At 43.8% G+C, this 20,269-nt stretch overlaps 2 protein-coding genes across 2 annotated transcripts in view; one reads left to right on the forward strand and one right to left on the reverse strand.

Annotated features, from left to right (window-relative positions):
- The first annotated feature begins 512 nt into the window (after positions 1–512).
- cep83 (centrosomal protein 83) lies at positions 513–16,071 on the forward strand. The gene is made up of 16 exons (XM_037696200.1): positions 513–535; positions 1,509–1,713; positions 1,798–1,948; positions 2,058–2,150; positions 5,596–5,727; positions 5,799–6,050; positions 6,498–6,629; positions 11,531–11,645; positions 11,713–11,857; positions 14,667–14,816; positions 14,882–14,957; positions 15,031–15,188; positions 15,256–15,385; positions 15,452–15,555; positions 15,625–15,802; positions 15,887–16,071. Exons 2-16 carry the CDS (start codon positions 1,514–1,516, stop codon positions 16,010–16,012), a joined length of 2,142 nt encoding a protein of 713 aa, XP_037552128.1. The 5' UTR covers positions 513–535; positions 1,509–1,513; the 3' UTR covers positions 16,013–16,071.
- Positions 16,072–17,010: 939 nt separating this feature from the next.
- LOC119428453 (plexin-C1-like) overlaps positions 17,011–20,269 on the reverse strand; it is a 39,435-nt gene continuing 36,176 nt past the window's right edge. Inside the window, exons 18-22 of the mRNA XM_037696134.1 lie at positions 19,335–19,498; positions 19,114–19,261; positions 18,898–19,038; positions 18,687–18,761; positions 17,011–17,119 (exon numbers count right to left, since the gene is read on the reverse strand). Coding sequence (XP_037552062.1) covers positions 17,015–17,119; positions 18,687–18,761; positions 18,898–19,038; positions 19,114–19,261; positions 19,335–19,498 — 633 coding nt within the window. The 3' untranslated portion in view covers positions 17,011–17,014. The remainder of the gene's footprint in view (positions 17,120–18,686; positions 18,762–18,897; positions 19,039–19,113; positions 19,262–19,334; positions 19,499–20,269) is intronic.

Consider the following 20,269-nt stretch of genomic DNA (forward strand, 5'->3'; position numbering starts at 1 on the left):
TAAGGTAAATCTTCTGAATGCACTTCTTTTAACTACTAAAGCTTTTTGGAGTGATTTAAATTTATTTTCGCCTGCGTTGGAATCATTTTTTGCATAATTTTGTCAGATTTTTATTCTTGTCATTAAAGAAAATTTTACAGTATAGTTGTGGTGCTCCGATCCTGTCGAAACCGTCAAGAAAGTGAATTTAAAGTTTGTATAATTGTGTAAAAATATTAAATAACCCTCTATTTTTCATCTTTTATTGGCTGAGACGTTTTGATCAGCAGGGGGCGCCGCTGAGCTTTTGAAGTCTCGACTAATTTAACTTTTTTTAACAAATTTGCTTGACAGCTTCATCTAATCCTGACTAATATCAGTATTTATTAATTATTTTAATACATAAATTAATTTAAGCAAGTATATGCGGTACAAACAACTTATGTGGCGCGGTCGAAACAACGGGAAACATTTCCCACAATGCCCCGCTTTGTAGTTTTACGGGCCAGCTAGCTAGCAGACTGGAAAAGAAAGAGGCGGAGGTGAAGTAAAGGAGGTAAGTTTTTTAATTTCGTTTTTGGTCAAGTTTATAAAGAAAAAAAAAGTTTATTTTAACGCTGCTTCACGAGTTTTTAATTTATGATAAGCTACATCTTATTAGCATGCTAAAGCTAAAGTTAGCGCATTAACGCTTTCAGCCATAGACGTTATTAATGTCAGAGCTTGCGTGGCTCGCCGCGTTGGATGGAAATATCCGAGTTAATGTTTCCGTATTAAAATTGAGGTATGTTTAAATGAATAACATTAATTAATTTTACTGGCAGAAGCTCTGCGTGTCGGTTAACGTTTGTGGCTAACGGTTAGCATTCCGCTTCGAGGCGCGCGACATTCAAAAACGAGACGCGTCGTTTAAATGTTGTTTCTTGTTTATTCATTATGTTAATTTATTTTTCTGTTAAAGCTGCATTCATGCTAAAGGAGCACCGTGTTTGGTTTATATCAATGTCAATGAAGACATTAGTGCACGTGCTAACATGTCTTCTGATGGACAGTTCATGTTAGTAACATGTCTTCTGATGGACAGTTCATGTTAGTAACATGTCTTCTGATGGACAGTTCACGATAGTAACATGTCTTCTGATGGACAGTTCACGTTAGTAACATGTCTTCTGATGGACAGTTCACGTTAGTAACATGTCTTCTGATGGACAGTCCATGTTAGTAACATGTCTTCTGATGGACAGTCCATGTTAGAGGAGCGTCAGAGATTAAACTCTGATATTAGAGACTAAATCACAGCTGAGTCTCCACCAGGGAGGGAGGCTTTAACTAATCACTTGAGGCTGATTCCAGGAGGACAAGAAGTGGCTGAGGGACTCTTCAGACCTCCATGGTTACTGACAACAGCTCCAGGGTTGGTTCTTCAGAACCACTTGGTGGCAGGTTCTTTGTCTGTTTCTCCTCTGGATGCTGAGAATCAAGCGCTTCATTTATTCAACACTGACTCTGTTGTGTTCGGTTTCTTGAAGGCGAGATGACCTCCTCCGCGCTCGGCCAGTCGCCTCCGCTCGTCTCGGACTTGGAACCCGGGATGGGGAAGTCTGCGGCCATGCTGGGGCTGTCCGCTGGGCTGGGGGGCGCAGAGATGGAGCTGCAGAAGATGCTGATTGACGAGAGGATCAAGTCTGAGAACCACAGGACCAACTACCAGACCCTAAAGGCTGAGCACACCAGGTGTGGTGGAACTCCACACGGTCTTGTCGAGCGAACGAAACGGTTTCGCTGATATGAGGGTTGTTTCTGCTCTTTGTTTTGCAGCCTGCAGGACGAGTTCACGCGGGCGCAGGCTGAACTGAAGCGCCTCCTGAGCGGGCGACAGTCTCAGCAGGAGAAACTGCAGCTGCTGCTGGCAGAGCTGCGAGGAGAGCTGCTGGACAAAACCAGGGAGCTGGAGGAGCTTCGGCTGCAGGTGAACCCCGTCACTTTGCAGCTCGTGCTTCACCAGAGATCCGTGTCTCTTTGAAACCTAAACATGCAGTTGGTTGGTTTTTAGATGTCCGTGCTTGTGATTCAACCAGGTGATGACCCCCCAGCGGCTGGAGTTACTCAGAGCTCAGGTGCAGCAGGAGATGGAGGCCCCGGTCAGAGAGAGGTTCGACAAGCTGGAGGAGGTACAGCAGAGAAAAGAAATGTTTAAAGTAATAATTTCTTGAGGGATGCACGATATTTGATTTTTGGCCGATATCTGATATGCAGATACAGTGAGGAAAATCAGTATTTGAACACCTGTGAACATCAATGTTAATATTTGGACCAGTAGTCTTTGTTTGCAGTTACAGAGGTCAAAGGTTTCCTGTAGTTCTTCACCAGGTTCACTGCAGCAGAGATTCTGGTCCATTCCTCCACAGATCTTCTCTAGATCAGCAGGTTTCTGGGCTGTTGCTGAGAAACACGGAGTTTGAGCTCCCTCCAAGGATTTTCTATAGTGTTCAGGTCTGGAGACTGGCTGGGCCACTCCAGAACCTTGATATGTTCTTATGGAGCCACTCCTTGGTTCTCCTGGCTGTGTGCTTCAGGTCATTGTCATGTTGGAAGACCCAACCACGACCCATCTTCAATGCTCTGAGGGAAGGAGGTTGTTCCACAACATCTCACAACACATGGCCCCGGTCATCCTCTCCTTAATTCAGTGCAGTCGTCCTGTCCCATGTGCAGATAAACACCCATGATGCTTCCACCTCCATGCTTCACAGTAGGGATGGTGTTTTTGGGATGGTACTCTTCATTCTTCGTCCTCCAAACACAGCGAGTGGAATTAAGACCAAAAAGTTCTATTTTGGTCTCATCTGACCACAGAACTTTCTCCCATGACTCCTCTGGATCATCAAATGGTCCTGGTCAAACTTCAGACGGGCCTGGACGTGTTCTGGTTTAAGCAGGGGAACCTTCGTGCCATGCATGATTTTAAACTATGACGTCTTAGTGTATTACCCACAGTAACCATGGAAACAGTGGTGCCAGCTCTCTTCAGGTCATGGACCAGCTCCTCCGTGTAGTTCTGGGCTGAGTCCTCACCTTTCTTAGGATCATTGATACACCACCAGGTGAGATCTTGCATGGAGCCCCAGTCCGATGGAGATTGACAGTCATGTTTAGCTTCTTCCATTTTCTAATAGTTGCTCCAACAGTTGATCTTTTTTCACCAAGCTGCTTGGCAGTTGCCCTGTAGATCTTTCCAGCCTTGTGGAGGTCTACAATTTTGTCTCTGGTGTGTTTGGACAGCTCTTTGGTCTTAGCCATGTTAGTAGTTGGAGTCTTACTGATGGTGTGGGGTGGACAGGTGTCTTCATGCAGCTAACCACCTCAAACAGCTGCTTCTAATTTAGAATAATAAGTGGAGGTGGACTAACAGGTATTTGAGGGACAGAACTGTTGCTGACTGGCAGGTGTTCAAATACTTATTTGCAGCAGTGACACACAAATAAATAATTATAAAATCATACATTGTGATTTCCAGATTTATTTTTTAGATTATGTCTCTCACAGTGGACATGAGATGAAAAGTTCAGATCAATCCATGATTTCTAAGTGGGAGAACGTGCAAAGCTGCAGAGTGTTCAAATACTTATTCTCCTCACTGTGTATTAAAACTTTATTTCCTTGTCATACAAAAACAGCGCCTTTTTATATCGGTGAGTTATTTTGATGGAGTGTCCGATATTTAACTTAATCGCTAATATCGACCGATGCCAATAATATCGTGCATCCCTAATTTTCATATTTACTGGCTGAAGTTCTAACATCTGTCATCGAGGGGGGAGGAAACTGCCCACAAATTAACGTGAAAAGGACAAAAAGTGCCAGGGTGTTCAATATTTTGCAGGAGCTTTTTATTCTGTCGACCTCAAAGTATCAAAAATGAAAACGGGGCGTTTTAAAAACTTTTTAATTTACTAAGTTCTGTAAGGAGTTGAACTGGGTCGGCCTGCCTCTCTTAAAGCTCTTTATGACCCGCGGTTCTGCCTTTAATGGTAATTAAATGTTTCTCTGTATTTCAGTTATACTGTGCTGTTTGAATTTGTGCATCGACACTAAACAAACTCAACTCTGTCAACAACTTTTAAGTGTTTAGTTGATTTAATATATTTCACATTTCAAACCGTTTAGTTTCCACACCATCATCTTTTTTCTTGTTTAATATTCCTGCACAGCGACTCACAGCAAAAACTTTTACCATCATTTCTTTACTGTTGAACGCACCTGAATATAAGCCACGCCCACTGAATTTAATACATACATTTAATAAATTTGTACATACATGTAGGCTGCATTTGTCTATAAGTGGTGGGTCTCCATGCTACAAACCAGTAGCCTACCAAGAAGTCATCGATCTTCTTCCTGGGACCTGTTCAGTAATTTCATTGGTCACATTTTTTTAAACCATTATTTAAACTGGTAATGTCATTGAGTCACAAGAACCCACCCCGCAACAGAGACTGGCAGCTACGTGAGCGCCCGGGCGTCACGAGGCTCGTTAGTCCGTCAAGAAAATAAATGCATAAATTAGCTGCAGTGTTCAAAGTGTGTGGAAAAGTAGCGGCTTATAATCCATAAATTACAATATTTAAAAATAGATTCAAAGAACAATATTTTAGTCGACATAAAAACAAACGAGCTTGGGAAATGGCATCTTTATATTTTTAAAACTTTGTTCAAGGATTCACGGTTCTTTATTTGTCGTACGCAGCACATGTGGTACATGTGGTGGAACAAAACTATGTACACAGGGTCCCAGTTACATCCAACACAAGTGTTACAATGTAAAAGAAAAGCAGTAATAAGATCAAAGATATGAACTAATTAAAACGTTTAACTAAAACTACACTAAGCACTGATAACACAAAAACAATACGCTGAACAGCAGCACGAACATGAGTCTGTCTCGTCTTTGTCACATTAAAAATAAATAAATAAATAAAACTGGGCGAAGGCTTTTGAACGTCGGTCAAATAACAAATGTTGTGTATAAACCTCTGAAGCTAAAACTAATGTTTCACTGAAGTGAAAATTTATAGTTTTCATGTCACCAGATGTTGTTCTTTTCACTTTTTTCTCACCATCTCCACTTTGATCAACCTGGGGGTGCATTTCTTCTTGCATCCACGTCCCAGGAGTTTGGTTACAGCCCCATAATGTTTTCATTTGTTAATAATCTTGTCAGAGCGGTGGTCAGAGGAACGTAAAGCTGCTCGGAGGTGGTGTTTAACACGAATAATGGTGTCCGAGAGCCTCTGCTCCATGAGCAGCGTGATGACCAAACTACCCAGAGGAGCTTTGTTCCCTTTAAATCATCTGATCAGAACTTGAAGGCTCTTGTGACACTTATTATTTTACTATATTGATGTCAAATAAACAGCAAACCATTCATTTTATGTTAAACAATTAATCACTTTCAAGAAATTAAGCATTTTAATGAGCTCTAACTAATCTGCCTGTGTTTGTGTCTCAGATGATTTATAGTTGTTTTATAGGAGTTCCCCAAGGCTCACTTTTAAGTCAGTTTTTCTTGAACTGGTCACAAGTTTATCTTCTCCGTTTGTGGCTGATGTCCTGCAGGAGACGGAGAAGTACAGGTCCGAGTACAACAAGCTCCGCTACGAGTTCACCTTCCTCCAGTCCCAGTGTGAGCACCAGAGAGAAGAGCACGCCCGCGTACTGGAGGAGCGGCGGGTCCGCTACGAGGCGGAGGTGGGTCCGATGGCGCGCAGCAGACACTGAACGGGAAGAAGAATCCTTGAAGACGTGATGTTCTGTCGCAGGTCGCTCGACTGGAGAAGGACAGGGAGGAGCTGGTGGCTCAGTATCAGGGTTCGGACCCGCTGCGTGACGGGAAGAGGGTGGAGGCTCTGCTGAGGGAGAAGGCCCAGCTCCACCTGCGGCTCAAAGGCCTGGAGGCCGAGGTGGCCGAGCTCCGAGCCCAGAAGGAGAACTCGGGCCAGCAGGCCGAGAACGTCCAGCGGATCCAGATCCGACAGCTGTCCGAGTCTCAGGCTGCAGTGAAGTCCCTCGAGGTGACGCCCCTTTATCATCATGAGCTGCGTTTTCACCCGAACCCTCGAACGTTTCAACCCTGAATGTGTTTATTACTCAGGTTGTGGTCATATACATTTATTTCCTCTGCAGCATGTGGACATTAACAAGTAGAAAAATGTCACATCTATTGTTAATAACCTTATTAATGTTGTGTTGACTCTGCAGCTAAAGATCATTTCTGTAGTCGACTCATGTCCAAGTTCTTTTCTTTAGTTTATTCTGTCGTGAAGTGAAGTGATGAGAAATGTCCCATCAATGAACTAGAGCTGCAGGAAACATTAAAGGTTCAGGACATTTGAAACAAAGTTGTTTTCTACCCACATCATCTGTTCTGGCTCTGGTTCCTGCAGGGGACACGCCTGTAGTCCAGTAACTGGATGTTTTCCTCCTGTCCCGGTGGTTCTCACTGGTTCCTGCTGTTCCAGGCGGAGCGTCAGTCGTTGCGTCAGCAGCTGGAGCGGCTGGAGAGCGAGCTCCGTCTGAGCCACGAGCAGAACGCTCAGCTCACCGGGCGACTGCACAAAGCTGAGAGAGAAGTCAACGCCCTCACCTCTCAGGTACGCCGCTCACCTTTGACCCTTACCTGTCACCCTGCAGCGAATCAGTCTGGTTTAATATCACAGCAGCTGAGTTGGCAACAAGTGGACAGGGTGTGCCGCCATGTTTGTTTGACTCTGTTGATGGCAGCTTTGAGGATGGACTGTAGGATGGTTGAAAACACTTCACTGAAATGTCAGGTCAATTAAAATATTTATAGGAGTTCTCCAAGGCTCAGTTTTAAGTCCATTTTTCTTGAACTCGTCACAAGTTTGTGTACAGTAGTCCCTTGATTATCATGGGGGTTACGTTCCACACACCACCGCAATGGGTGAAAAACTACAAACTAGAAACGCTGCATTTTAGTATTTACAGGTCCTTCTCAAAAAATTAGCATATTGTGATAAAGGTCATTATTTTCCATAATGTAATAATAAAAATGAAACTTTCATATATTTCAGATTCATTGCACACCAACTGAAATATTTCAGGTCTTTAATTGTTTTAATACTGATGATTATGGCATACAGCTCATGAAAACCCAAAATGCCTGTCCCAAAAAATGAGCATATCATGAAAAGTTTCTCTAAACAAGCTATTAACCTAACCATCTGAATCAACAACGTAACTCTAAACACCTGCAAAAGATTCCTGAGGCTTTTAAAAACTCCCAGCCTTGTTCATTACTCAAAACCGCAATCATGGGTAAGACTGCCGACCTGACTGCTGTCCAGAAGGCCATCATTGACACCCTCAAGCAAGAGGGTAAGACACAGAAAGAAATTGCTGAACGAATAGGCTGTTCCCAGAGTGCTGTATCAAGGCACCTCAGTGGGAAGTCTGTGGGAAGGGAAAAGTGTGGCAGAAAACGCTGCACAACGAGAAGAGGTGACCGGACCCTGAGGAAGATTGTGGAGAAGGGCCGATTCCAGACCTTGGGGGACATGTGGAAGCAGTGGACTGAGTCTGGAGTAGAAACATCCAGAGCCACCGTGCACAGGCGTGTGCAGGAAATGGGCTACAGGTGCCGCATTCCCCAGGTCAAGCCACTCTTGAACAAGAGACTGCGTCAGAAGCATCTCGCCTGGGACTGCTGCTGAGTGGTCCAAAGTTATGTTCTCTGATTACAGTAAATTTTGCATTTCCTTTGGAAATCAAGGTCCCAGAGTCTGGAGGAAGAGAGGAGACACAGAATTCACATTGCTTGAGGTCCAGTGTCAAGTTTCCACAGTCACTGGGGTGTCATGTCAGCTGCTGGTGTTGGTCCACTGTGTTTTATCAAGGGCAGGGTCAATGCAGCTAGCTATCAGGAGATTTTGGAGCACTTCATGCTTCCATCTGCTGAAAAGCTTTATGGAGATGAAGATTTCATTTTTCAGCACGACCTGGCACCTGCTCACAGTGCCAAAACCACTGGTAAATGGTTTACTGACCATGGTATTACTGTGCTCAATTGGCCTGCCAACTCTCCTGACCTGAACCCCATAGAGAACCTGTGGGATATTGTGAAGAGAAAGTTGAGAGACGCAAGACCCAACACTCTGGATGAGCTTAAGGGCGCTATCGAAGCATCCTGGGCCTCCATAACACCTCAGCAGTGCCACAGGCTGATTGCCTCCATGCCACGCCGCATTGAAGCAGTCATTCATGCAAAAGGATTCCCGACCAAGTATTGAGTGCATAACTGAACATGATTATTTGAAGGTTGGTGTTTTTTGTATTAAAAACACTTGTCTTTCATTGGTGGGATGAAATATGCTAATTTTTTGGGACAGGCATTTTGGGTTTTCATGAGCTGTATGCCATAATCATCAGTATTAAAACAATTAAAGACCTGAAATATTTCAGTTGGTGTGCAATGAATCTGAAATATATGAAAGTTTCATTTTTATCATTACATTATGGAAAATAATGACCTTTATCACAATATGCTAATTTTTTGAGAAGGACCTGTATATATCTTAAGACTTTATAAACCCTTCCCACACTTTTGCAATGTTCTAAACTCTCAAACCTACGTCATTTTAACAACATACTGCACATATATGTAAACGTGTCATGATAAATAATAACTCAATCGCATGATGAATGAAAATTATCAACCTCATTTTCATTTATCAGCTTCATCATTTCTTCGTCTCTCTCTTTCTACTGAAGACACTGGATGACAAAAGACTCAACTCCAGTGCTCCTCACTGACCCCTCCCTTTCTCTTTAAAATCCATTTTAACCGTCCAAAGTTGTGTTTTTGGATCGTTCAAAGCAGCTAAGCTGAGAAGCTAAGCTACGATCTAAGCTAACAGGCCGACCTCGGGGAAAAAAACCTCCGTCTTGTCGAAGCTCCAGAATTCACTGTTGAAACCTGTCTTTGTGTAAAAAAGTTGTTTTTCTTTGCAAAAAGAAGCGGAGAACTTGTTTACTGATTTTTTTTTATTTTTTATTAAAAGCTGTGTGTGACAAATGCTAAAGAGCTCAAACCACACCAAGCGTCACCATGTCACGTCAAGGGCCCTCCCTCCCATTTTTCTTAAAGAGACGCTGCTCAACTATCCATCCTTTGTTCAGTCTTATACTGCCATCAGGTGGTCAAAAAAAGTACTACACTCCAAACAAATTAATTTCTTCTAAAATTTAACAATTAACTGTTGTTAAATTTCAAACAATATTATCGTTTATCGCTATAATTTCTGAGACAATTAATCGCCCTGCAAAATTAGTTATCGTGACAGGCCTACGTATATGTACTGTACAGTACTGCAAAATTTTATTCATCGGCTCTGCAGACCAGCAGGTGCCGGTCAGGCTCTGTTCGAGTTCTGTTCTGCAGAACTACCCTGCAGCGACAAAGCCCACTGCCCTGTCCAGGTTGATGTGCACGTAGGCCTGTCACGATAACAAGTTTTGCTCGGCAATTAATTGTCTCAGAAATTATTGCGATAAACAATAACATTGTTTGAAATTTGACAATAATTAGTAATTATTGTCAATTTTAAAAAGAAATGTTAATTTGTTTTGAGTGTAGTACCTTTTCGACCACTGGATGTCAGTATAAGATAGTTTGAACCAAAGGATGGATAGTGAGGGAGCGAGCAGCATGTCTCTTAAGAAAAATGGGAGGAAGGCCCCTTGACGTGACATGGGCTCTGTCTCCTTCCTGTTTTTTTGGTTCTCAAAATGGCAGACGCTCTGAGTGGTTTGAGCTCTTCAGCATAACATTTTTCACACAAAGCTTTTAATAAAAAAATCAGTAAACAAGTTCTCATCTTCTTTTTGCGGAGAAAAACAACTTTTTACACGAAGGCACGGGTTTCAACCGTGAATTTTGAAGCTTGGACAAGACGGAGGTTTTTCCCTGAGGTCAGTCTGTTAGCTTAGCTTGTAGCTTAACTGCTTTTAATGATCCAAAAACACGATTTTGGACGGTTAAAACGGATTTTAAAGAGAAATGTAGGGGTCAGTGAAGAGCACCGGAGTTGAGCCTTTAGTGTCTTCAGTAGAAAGAGACATGAAGAAACGATAAAGTCGATAAATGAAAATTATCGACCTCATTCTAATTTATCATGCGATTAATTGATTTATTGTTTATCGTAACAGGCCTATGTGCACGTGGATAATTGAGCTTCAGGATTATTTGTGACTTTCCTGCCAGTTCTGCGTTGCAAAACTTTCCCTCCATTTTGCAGAATGCAGCAGCCGGAAGCACTGTTGGCTTCTGGGTAGTGTAGTTCTTTTGACTGGTTACAGTATAGGCTTATGGCGGTGCCTGTCTGGAGTTTTTTCGTTAACTTTTTATTGTGTACCATCCCAATCACGTGAGTAATATTAAAGTTGACAAAGAACAAAAGAGCGAGTCCAAGAAAGTGGAATTGCGAAGTAGCGAGAGACTACTGTACAACTAAAAGTTCACCTTTACGCAGATGACACATTTGAATGAGTTGGCTCAAACTGCAGGAAACACCGTACGGCCTAATGTGAATAAACCAAACTCGGGTTTTTTCTCCCAGAACCCAGATAAAACCGTCATTTCTTATAATCCTGCCAATCTTTGTGTGTTTGGACGAATGATTGTCTTTTTATTTTCATTTTTAATTGAACATTTAGTACAAAAGCTGAAAGTTAAATTGGGCTTTTATTATCAAAATGGTGCCTGTTATAAATTATATATCGGGATTAAAGTTGTTAAGGCTACGGTTTGAAATGTTTGAGTATTTATTTGCTTGGTTTCATAAATTCCTTGTAAATTACACGTAGTTGTGTAATTAATTTGTTTCTTGGAGCCGACAAAATGATTAAACTCCCCTCTTAAGATGTAAATGAGTAAAACCTTCACGGAGTCGTGTTCCTCGTCAGCTCCTGAACTAACAGCGTCTCTTATTTTAACCTTCAGCTCAAATTAAACAAGTTCACATTTTTCCGAAGGTTTTCAGACTCTTATGAATTCTTGTGTGTCATTAGTAATGTTTTAGCTTGTATCTGTATTCACGTGCCGTCTTGACCAGATCTCTTGAAAAACACGTTAATCTTTAAGGATAAAATATCGGTCCGGCTCTAGATTTGACACCCAAATACCAACATTTACTGTAAATCTAAAGTGGAAGTATTTTCAGTTCATTTTGTGAAACTTCTGTTTTTAAAGTGAGTAAATTTTAAAAACATTTCAGCTTTGTGAGGTTCTCCTGCATCTTAAGATCTAAACTGAAATTATGATTATGTTGCTGTGCAAACATGATCCTTTGTATATTTCTCCCAAAATTTAGGAGTCACTTTCAAACCATTAAACAATAATCTGATTTCTGTGAAATAAATGTGAAAAGCTGTTGAATTACTAAAATCTTTTTATTCATTTGAACACATGAAAATAATAAAAGCAGCTTCCAGGCTGCGTTTTATTTTGTTGAGTTTGTTTCGTTGTGGGTTTCAGATGGCGAGCCTGAAGCATTCCCACAAACTCGAGGTGGCCGGAGTCAAACTGGAGTGTTCTCGCTCCAAAGGGGAGGTGGAGCGGGAGAGGGACTCTCTGCAGGGACAGCTGGACGGTACGTCCGTCACACAAACACACGTCTTCTGACTCGTCCCTCTGACTGAATACTTTGTTGTCCTCAGGCCTTCAGGCAGACGTGGAGGTCCTGAAAGCAGCCGTGGAGCGACACAAAGAAGTTCTGGTGGGGAAGGAGAGGGAGATGGTCCGGAAGGTCCAGTCGGCTCGGGAGGAGGAGCTCCTCAAAACAGCAGTCCTGCACGAAGAAAAGTAAGATCTCGTGTGAAATCAGGAGGCGGAGCCTCTTTTTCTGCACTTCTGTCACTTCAACCAGAGATTCATCACTTCATCAGTAGTTTTAGTTAATAGTCATGGCAATCATGTTTTGTCTCCTTTCAATATGAATGGATTGTTTATCAGGTTATGTCAAAAATAGTTTCAAATAAACAAACAATTAATCTTGATGTTCCTCTTCTCCCTCCTTGTGGCCTTCAACTAACAGTAGCACAGTTTTCACCAGCACCCCGTTTGTGCTCGTGAAAATTATGCTACTGTTAGTTGAAGACCATAAGGAGGGACACATATGGGGGGCAATGACAGGCAAAGGTTGAGAGGAGGCTGACATGATGCTGAGAAGGAAGGTAGAGGTTTTGTGTCCAAAAGACCAAGTGGAAGGGCAGCAAGGCTCGCAGCGTTGGAGCAGGATTCAAACTGTTTCACCATGGTGTGGATAGAAAGAGAAATGGAGTAGTGGTGGTTCTGAAGGAGGAGTTGAAAAGAGTGTTGGATAGGGTGATGTGCCTGAAGGTAGAAGTAGAAGGTATGATGCTAAATGTTGTCAGTGGTTATGCTCCACAGGTTGGATGTGATGTGGAGGAGAAAGATACATTTTGGAAATATCTGGATGAAGTGATGGAATATTCCCAGGAGGAGAGAGTGATGACTGGAGCAGACCTGAATGGAGATGTTGGTGAAGGAAACAGAGGATGAGGAAGTGATGGAAAGAAACCAGGAAGGACAGATGGTGATGGATTTTGCCAAGCGAATGGAAATGGCTATAGTCAACACCCATTTCCAAAAGCGGGACATAGTGACTATAACAGTGGAGGTTGGAGACTGTAAGGTTGTGGCCAGACAGCATCGAACGGTTGTGTGTAGAATGACTGTTGTTGTGAAGAAGAGTAAAATCAGAGAAGAACACCAAATGTTGGAAGCTGAAGAAGGAAGAATGTTGTGAGAAATTCAGAGAGGAGCTGTTGAAGGCTCTGGGTGATAAGAAAGAGCTTCCAAATGACTGGACCACTACAGCAACAGTAATTAGATACTTGGTGTGTCATCAGGACAGAGAATGGATGATAAGGAAACCTGGTGGTGGAATAGTGAAGTGCAGGACACCGTTCAAAGAAAGAGGTTAGCCAAGAAGAAATAAACTGCCTGGCCCCAAACTAATATTTCATTGGACTGCCTTTAGCTTTGACAGTCTCTGTGTCATTGTTTCAATGAGCTTCTGCAACGTCACAAGATCTATTTCCATCCAGTGTTGCATTCATTTTTCCAGTCAGCTTCACTGATTAGTGGTTTTCTTAAGGCTACACAGCTGTTCAGTCCCTTGAGTTCCTTCACTGTGAAATGCTTTTACTTTCACTATTAAACACAGCCCTGAGTGCTTCTCTTGTTTTTCTTCCATTTGATTTCACCAAACGTTTAAGTGATCGCCCATCACGATCATTCAGGATTTTTTCCGGACACATTTCTTCCTCGAACACGATGGGTCTCCACTGTCCTTCAAGTTTTTAACAATGCGTTGGACAGTTCTTAACCCAATTTTAGTAGTTTCTGCAATCTCCTTAGATGTTTTCTCTGCTTGATGCCAATGATTTGACCCTTCTCAAACAGACTGACATCATTTCCACGACCACGCCATGCGTCTTTCAACATGGTTGAAGAAATGAAGCAACTCATTGCACCAGTTGGGGTTAAATAACTTGTTGCAGCTAAAAGATAATCACCCGTGCAGTAATTGTCCAATAGGACGCTCGTATCTATTTGCTTAGTTTAATCCAGGTGGTGACTTTTTTTTTGGCCACGCAGTGTAAGACGAGTTGTATGGGAGGCTGGACACTAAAGAGGGTGAGGACTTGTACCAATTGAAGAGCAGAGGGATCAGGCTGGAAAGGATGTGCAGCAGGTTAGGCTTGTTAGATAGAAATGGTAATGTTCCAACAAGTGAGAAGAGTGTGACAGGAAGATGGAAGTACTTTGAGGAGCTAATGAAAGAAGAGTAGAGGTCATAGAAACTGAAGTGGGAAAGATTAGTGAGGGTGAATTCCAGAAAGCTCTGAAAAGAATGAAGACAGTAGGACCTGACGATGTGCTTTGGACATGTCCAGAACAGGGACAGTGGGTATACTGGTGGAAGGATGTTAGAAATGCAGCTGCAGAGTGAGATGGAGGAGGATGACTCACCTGAAGAAGGAAAAGCTGAAACAACAAGAAGAAGAGACCAAATCAGTTTCTCATGGATTCCCCAGAACTCAAAATACAATGATGTCCTCCCTATATTTAATTATTTATATACATAGATATAAATTATTATTATTATTACAAGCATTACATTTATAACTCTTCATTAACTACTTATTAAATTTAAATAGTTCCAGAACTGAAGCTCGTCTGTACCTGACATTAGTTTTTACTTCAAAACTAAAGGACCCCGTTAGATTAGATGAACTTAAAAACCTTTGACTGTTTCTAACATGATATCTGTAAATTTACAGACGTGATGGATCTGTAGAACCACTGGACGCTTTAAATGAAACTTTCAGGAAGTGATTCAAATACAACTGAAGTCAGTCCAAATTAAGATGGCCGCCACAAACACGTCTACGTTTACAGACGCTGAACTACAATGTAATGGAATATTAGCTGAGGGTCAGTGAAGGCAGCGCCGCCTTCTGTGGATCAGTGTAGGTGAGCTGGTGGCTCTGAATGGACCGGGGGGGTTCTGATGGACTTGAGTTAACTCCACACCCTCTGAGGACTCTGTTACGTCTCTGTCCTCTGCCGTTTCTAACCTCAGGTTGGAGCTGGAGAACCGTGTGGCAGCTCTGGAGCAGCAGAGGCTCCTGCAGGACTCCTCGGATCAGGCCCTGAGGGAGGAGTGGGAGGAGCGGCTCCGCAGCGCTCAGCGGGGAGAGGAGTCGTCTCGCAGGGAGCTGCAGAGCCTGAGGTTAGTCTCTGAGAGACCTCGGAGCTCCGCTCGCTGTTGTTTCATGGCTGCTCTTGTTGTTTCAGGAGTAAAGTGCTGCAGCAGAGCTGCGAGCTGCAGGAGGCTGCACGACTCACAGCAGACATGTCCGACCTGCAGCAGGTGAATCTCACGGCGGCTCGTTAACACCGCACGTTTGTTTTCCTCGTACTGAAAGTTGTTCTCGACTCCGCAGCACAACCAGGAGCTGAACGTCCAGCTGGCGGCGCTGACTCGCTCCGAGGCTGAGCTCAGGGAGACGAACCAGAGGCTGAGGGAGACGCTGGACCGAGTCCGGGAGGAGCTGAGGGCGGCCCGGACGCAGGCGGAGAGGAGCCAGCACGAGGCCGAGAGGTGCCTTCACATCCAGGTCCGCGTGGACTCTCCGACCCGGTTTGTTCTGATCCTCTGTCTCCTCCAGGCTGGTGGAGTCTCGTCAGGTGGAGTGGCTGGAGGAGAAACACCAGCTGCAGGAGCGAGCGGCCGAGCTGCAGCGGAGATCTTCGCAGGTCAAAGAGAAGCTGCAGAGAGCGGCGGCGGCGCAGAAGAAGGTTCTTACACACACAAACCGTTTCTGAGCTGCAGGAGGTCCATGTTCACACGTGTGTGTTGTTTAGAGAAAAACCAAGACGGAGAGCAGAGAGAGGAGCCTGCAGGAGCAGATCCAGCTGCTGGAGGCCAGAGTGGAGGAGCTGCAGCTGGAAGCTGCCGCCGCTACAAAGTAACGATCAGCTGAAACGCTCCGTCGGATCTGTCGGGGGTTTGTCTTCACTCGTTCTCTTCATTCCAGACGCTCGGCGTTCTCAGAGGAACAAGCTCAGCTCTGCAGGAGGCTGAAGGAGCTGCAGCGACGGCACAACGAGTTCCGGCGCCTCCTGCTCGGAGGTCATGGGGGTGCTGCAGTGTGGACCTCCTCTCCCACCCACCTCGTCCTCCACGGGTCTGACGGGCCGTTCCCCAACGAGCTGGTGAGTGTTGCAGCAGCGCACGTTGCAGCAGCGCACGTTGCAGCAGCGTGTGAATAAAAGTGAGCGCCTCGTTCTCTGCTGCAGGAGCGAGACTTCTCGGTTCTCCGTCGGAGGCTGGAGGAGCTGGAGCGCGCTCAGCAGCAGCAGCTGGAGGAGCTGGGCTCTCTGGTGCAGAAAGAGCAGGACACAAACCCCAACCCTGACCTTTGACCCCCCCCCCAGGATCCAGGGGGTGAAATTTTAAAAACAACTATTGATAAATTATGTAACGGCAGCGCTTCAATGTCCTCAGGATTAAAAGGGATAGTCCAGATGTTTTCAGCTGCAGAAACGACCTCATGATGACACTCATCTGATACATTTGCTCCACGGTGTTGAAGGAACGGTGGATTTACTGCTTCCATGTGGATTTTAGAAGCTTCATGAACACTTGGTCCTCAAAAGCATCTGAGAAGAGACGGTTTAGTTTTGAAATCAGTTCTGTGTATTTATACCCACAGGGAGGAGTCGGGTGTTTGTGGACACCACAACAGGTGGGGAGTTGAACCTGCAACTTTCTGGTCCTGAGTTGGCTGCTTCTATCCCAGCCCAAGAAAAATATATAATGGAGATAAATGTATTAAATATGGTGTCAGACCCTAGATGGGCTTTTAGTAGAGAGGCAGGGCAGTTCAATTGGGACCAGAAAGTTGCAGGTTCAACCCCCTGCCATGCCCTTGAACATGGCACCTAATCTCCAGTTGCTCCCTGGGTGCACCTCAGCTGTGATGGTTAAACGTACAATGATGACGACGCTTAAGAAAAAGACATGAAATTAAAATGTTCTGACAAAATGAGTTCTTTCAGAAACTGCTTCAGTTTTTGGTGAACCAGATCTGAGAGTCCTGTCAGGAGACCGGACTCTGGTCTCAGCTGAGCACCACCATGTTCTGGACAGAGTTCAGCTTTCTGATCTTTACAATGAAGCAATCAATCCGTCGTTTCCTCCTCCTGCATGGGACAGGAAGTGGAACGTCTCCAACAGTCTGAGGACGCCGTTTAAGAGGCAGCACTGAAGCCACCAACAAAATGTTTGAACTGTCCCTTTAACACTTGTTTACATGCTGTAACACGACGCAGATATTAAAGCACTCATAAATTGTACAGCTTTAACAAACACTTCATGTATTTTGTTTCGGCTGCGTGACGCGAGCTGAAAGTCCAAACCTTGACTCAGATCCAGGAGCAGCTCTTGAGGCCGTCGAACGACTCTTTAACGTGCTGCAGTTGTTCCGTGAGCTCAGCAGGAGCTCCGCTGTGACACAGCTTCTCTCGGATCTGAAGGACAGAAAACAGAACCTTTACTGGACCGGCTACAGAACCTGCGGGCTCGGTTTGAGGTGTCTGAAAACAGGAAGTCGTTCGACACTTGGCCTGACGCAGCAGAACCTTTCTAACCCTTCAACGTTCATTAAGAGTGAAAACCCGTTCCAGGAGTCCATTAGAACCGCTCCATTATCCCTCTCAGTTCAGTTAATGGACTTCTTCGTACACGAGTCAAATTTAATCAGCTGGAAGTTTTTTTTTTTTATCAGTTAGCTTCACTGAGAAACGTTAAAGGACTAGTTCGGACATTTTTGAGTGTGGTTCTGAAATCACACGGTCCGTTACTGTACGTGTCATTCTGGGCATTTTCTGCAAACAAAATAAATCATTCATTTAAAATTAATATTAATGTGAAGGTTTATGATTAATGCTCATTAATCCACGTTGGTCTCAGCAGTTCGCTCGTCAATCCAGGAGAATTACCAGTAAGATTTAATGGTCCAAGCTGAGGACGTTCAAAAAGCTTCAACGTCCAGTTGTCCCTCGTTTATCGTGGAGGATCTGAAGCCTGAAGCCCCACGATAAGGGTTAGTACAAGTAGTTTATTTCACTACTGTATATATATATATATATATATATGTATATATGTATATATATATATACACATCCATCCATTATCTTTACCCGCTTCTTCCATTTTGGGTCATGGGTGTCACCGGTGCCCATGTCCAGCAATCGCTGGGCGGGGGACACCCTGGACAGGTCTCCAGTCCATCACAGGGACATAGAGACAAACGAGACAAACAACCATTCACTCTCTCACACCTAGGGACAATTTTAGAGTCACCAATGAGTCTAACATGCATGTTTTTGGTCTGTGGGAGGAAACCGGATTAACCGGAGAAAACCCACGCATGCACGGAGAGAACATGCAAACTCCACCCAGAAAGGTCCCTGGACCGGGGTTTGAACCACGGACCTGCTCGCTGAGAGGCAGCAGCTCTACCAGTTGCACCACAGTGCATTATATATATAAAGGCATTTTAAACTCTTCCCACACTTGCAATATTCTAAACAATGTTTTCTAAACTAAACGCTGTAAAAAAGCACAAAACGTGATGATTTCAGCTCTTGGCCACGCCCACTTCTCCACTCTGAATGGAGAACAGCTGATCAGCTGCAGCAGGAAGTTTATCCTGCAGTGTGGGCTGCACAAAGGTGCAGCAGGTGCTAAATAATTTAGATTAATTTATTTTATATAAAAGTTCCATGCCGACCGTGCGGCTTATCCATTAATCAGCCAACTGTGTGTCATGTCCACTCTTATTTTGAAAAGCCGTGATAGTGAGGGACTACTGTACTTCAATCTGTACCTAATCTCAGCGTTTCTTGCGGTTCCAGTAAATTTAATCTAAATGTCTATGAATAAAATGAATGAGTTGGTTATTTAAACTCTTAGGCAGAAACAAGAAACTGAAGGTTTTCACGTGCAACAGCTGCACGGGTCGTTAGTGGTTTTCTGGACGTCTCACCAATAAAAAGTTGAGTTTGTGGAGAGAAAGAAAAGAAAAGTGCTGACCTCGGTGAAGTATCGCTGGATGAACTTGTAGAGCTCCTTCAGAGCTGCAGCTTCATTAAACTCATTCTCATGTTTCTGAAATCAAAGACCATGAAACAAAAGTTTCTTTCTTTTTCTTTTTTACCAGAACTTTGAACTGAACCTCCACCAACTGAAAGCTAACGTTAGCACGCGTAACCTTCCTGCTGAACTGTGGAAGAATGGACGTCACCTTTGACTCTCCCTGCAGGAAGTCCTTGAACTCAGCGTCTGTGACCGGCGACTGCTCTCGGACCTGTTTGTAGTAAACCTTCACTTCCTGTTTGAACTTGGGAATGTCTTTGGCGTAGAGCAGCTTGTTGGTCGGTGCGTGCTGAAACAAGATTTATAATAACCGTTATGACGGTGACTGGTGAAGTCGCCCTTCCTGTGTTTGCGCCCTCTTTACCTTCCCGAGCTGCAGCTCGCTCAGAGAGAAGGAGTCCATGAAGGCCTGGGCGATGACGGACAGGCAGGCGTCCAGATGTGGACTCTTGTCCATGTCAAAAACAAACTGCGGGTTTTTAAGGATGTTGATCCAGAAGCGCAGCGGCAAACTGGTAGAGAGCAGAAGACGGTTAGACTCCTGGAAGACACGGACAGTGTCCACAGAGTCGGGCCCTTTGGTACCTGTTTGTCTTCCAGATGTGTCGAACGTCCGGGTCGCTGATCTTCATGTTGTTCGCCTGAGCGTCCAAGAAGTCGAAGAAGTACTTGACGGCGTGCGGCGCTCGGCCTTGCGACGTTCCCCAGATGGACCTGAAGAGGTTCTCCACGTACGAATGAACGGCCACCTTCAACGCAAACAGGAGATATTTTAGGCCACGCCAAGAAAAAACGCAGAACAGAACTCTGTCGGTTTATCCTACAGGAAGTAGAACGTGCTTTTGTATTTTTATTTTGTCTTTTAGCTTAAAACCAAAACAGTTCCCATCATCGGTGAGCCCAAACTATCAACTAGAGAAAATGCAGTGTGAATGTTTACTGCTGAAGAACTTGCTGAAAAACAGCAGAAATGGAAAAACAAGTTAGCAGAAGAAAGCAGAAAACACACATTTGATGAATTCAGTAAAAATTAGCACTAACGTTAGGAAAATATCTACAATAAAAAAAAAAAAAAGCTGAAAAGGCAGAAAAAAGCTTAAACTAACAGAAGGAAGTGGAATGAGCTAAAAACTCTACAAAATAGGGGATAAGCTGAAAAGGCTAAATTAAGCACAAAAACAGCTAAAAGTAGCAGAAATAAACTGAAAGGAACAAAGCTGAAATTAGCGGAAAAAAGTTAATTAGGCTGAAAGTGGCAGAAATTACCGTGTCAGAAAACAGATGACTTTATAAAAAAATGTAACTCCAAACTGATGAAAAAAGACACATACTATAGTATGACTTCTAAACTGATGAAAAATGACACATACTATAGTATGACTTCCAAACTGATGAAAAAAGACACATACTATAGTATGACTTCTAAACTGGTGAAAAATGACACATACTATAGTATGACTTCTAAACTGATGAAAAATGACACATACTATAGTATGACTTCCAAATTGATGAAAAAAGAC

Source organism: Nematolebias whitei, chromosome 22, assembly GCF_014905685.2.
Source record: "Nematolebias whitei isolate Nwh7 chromosome 22, NemWhi1, whole genome shotgun sequence".
Taxonomy (NCBI): Eukaryota; Metazoa; Chordata; class Actinopteri; order Cyprinodontiformes; family Rivulidae; genus Nematolebias; species Nematolebias whitei.

Coding starts and splice junctions, on each gene's coding strand:
- cep83 (XM_037696200.1), top strand. CDS start 1,514: ATGACCTCCTCCGCGCTCGGCCAGTCGCCTCCGCTCGTCTCGGACTTG. Junction 2,151..5,595: donor GGTTCGACAAGCTGGAGGAG/GTACAGCAGAGA, acceptor GATGTCCTGCAG/GAGACGGAGAAGTACAGGTC. Junction 14,817..14,881: donor AGGGAGCTGCAGAGCCTGAG/GTTAGTCTCTGA, acceptor TTGTTGTTTCAG/GAGTAAAGTGCTGCAGCAGA.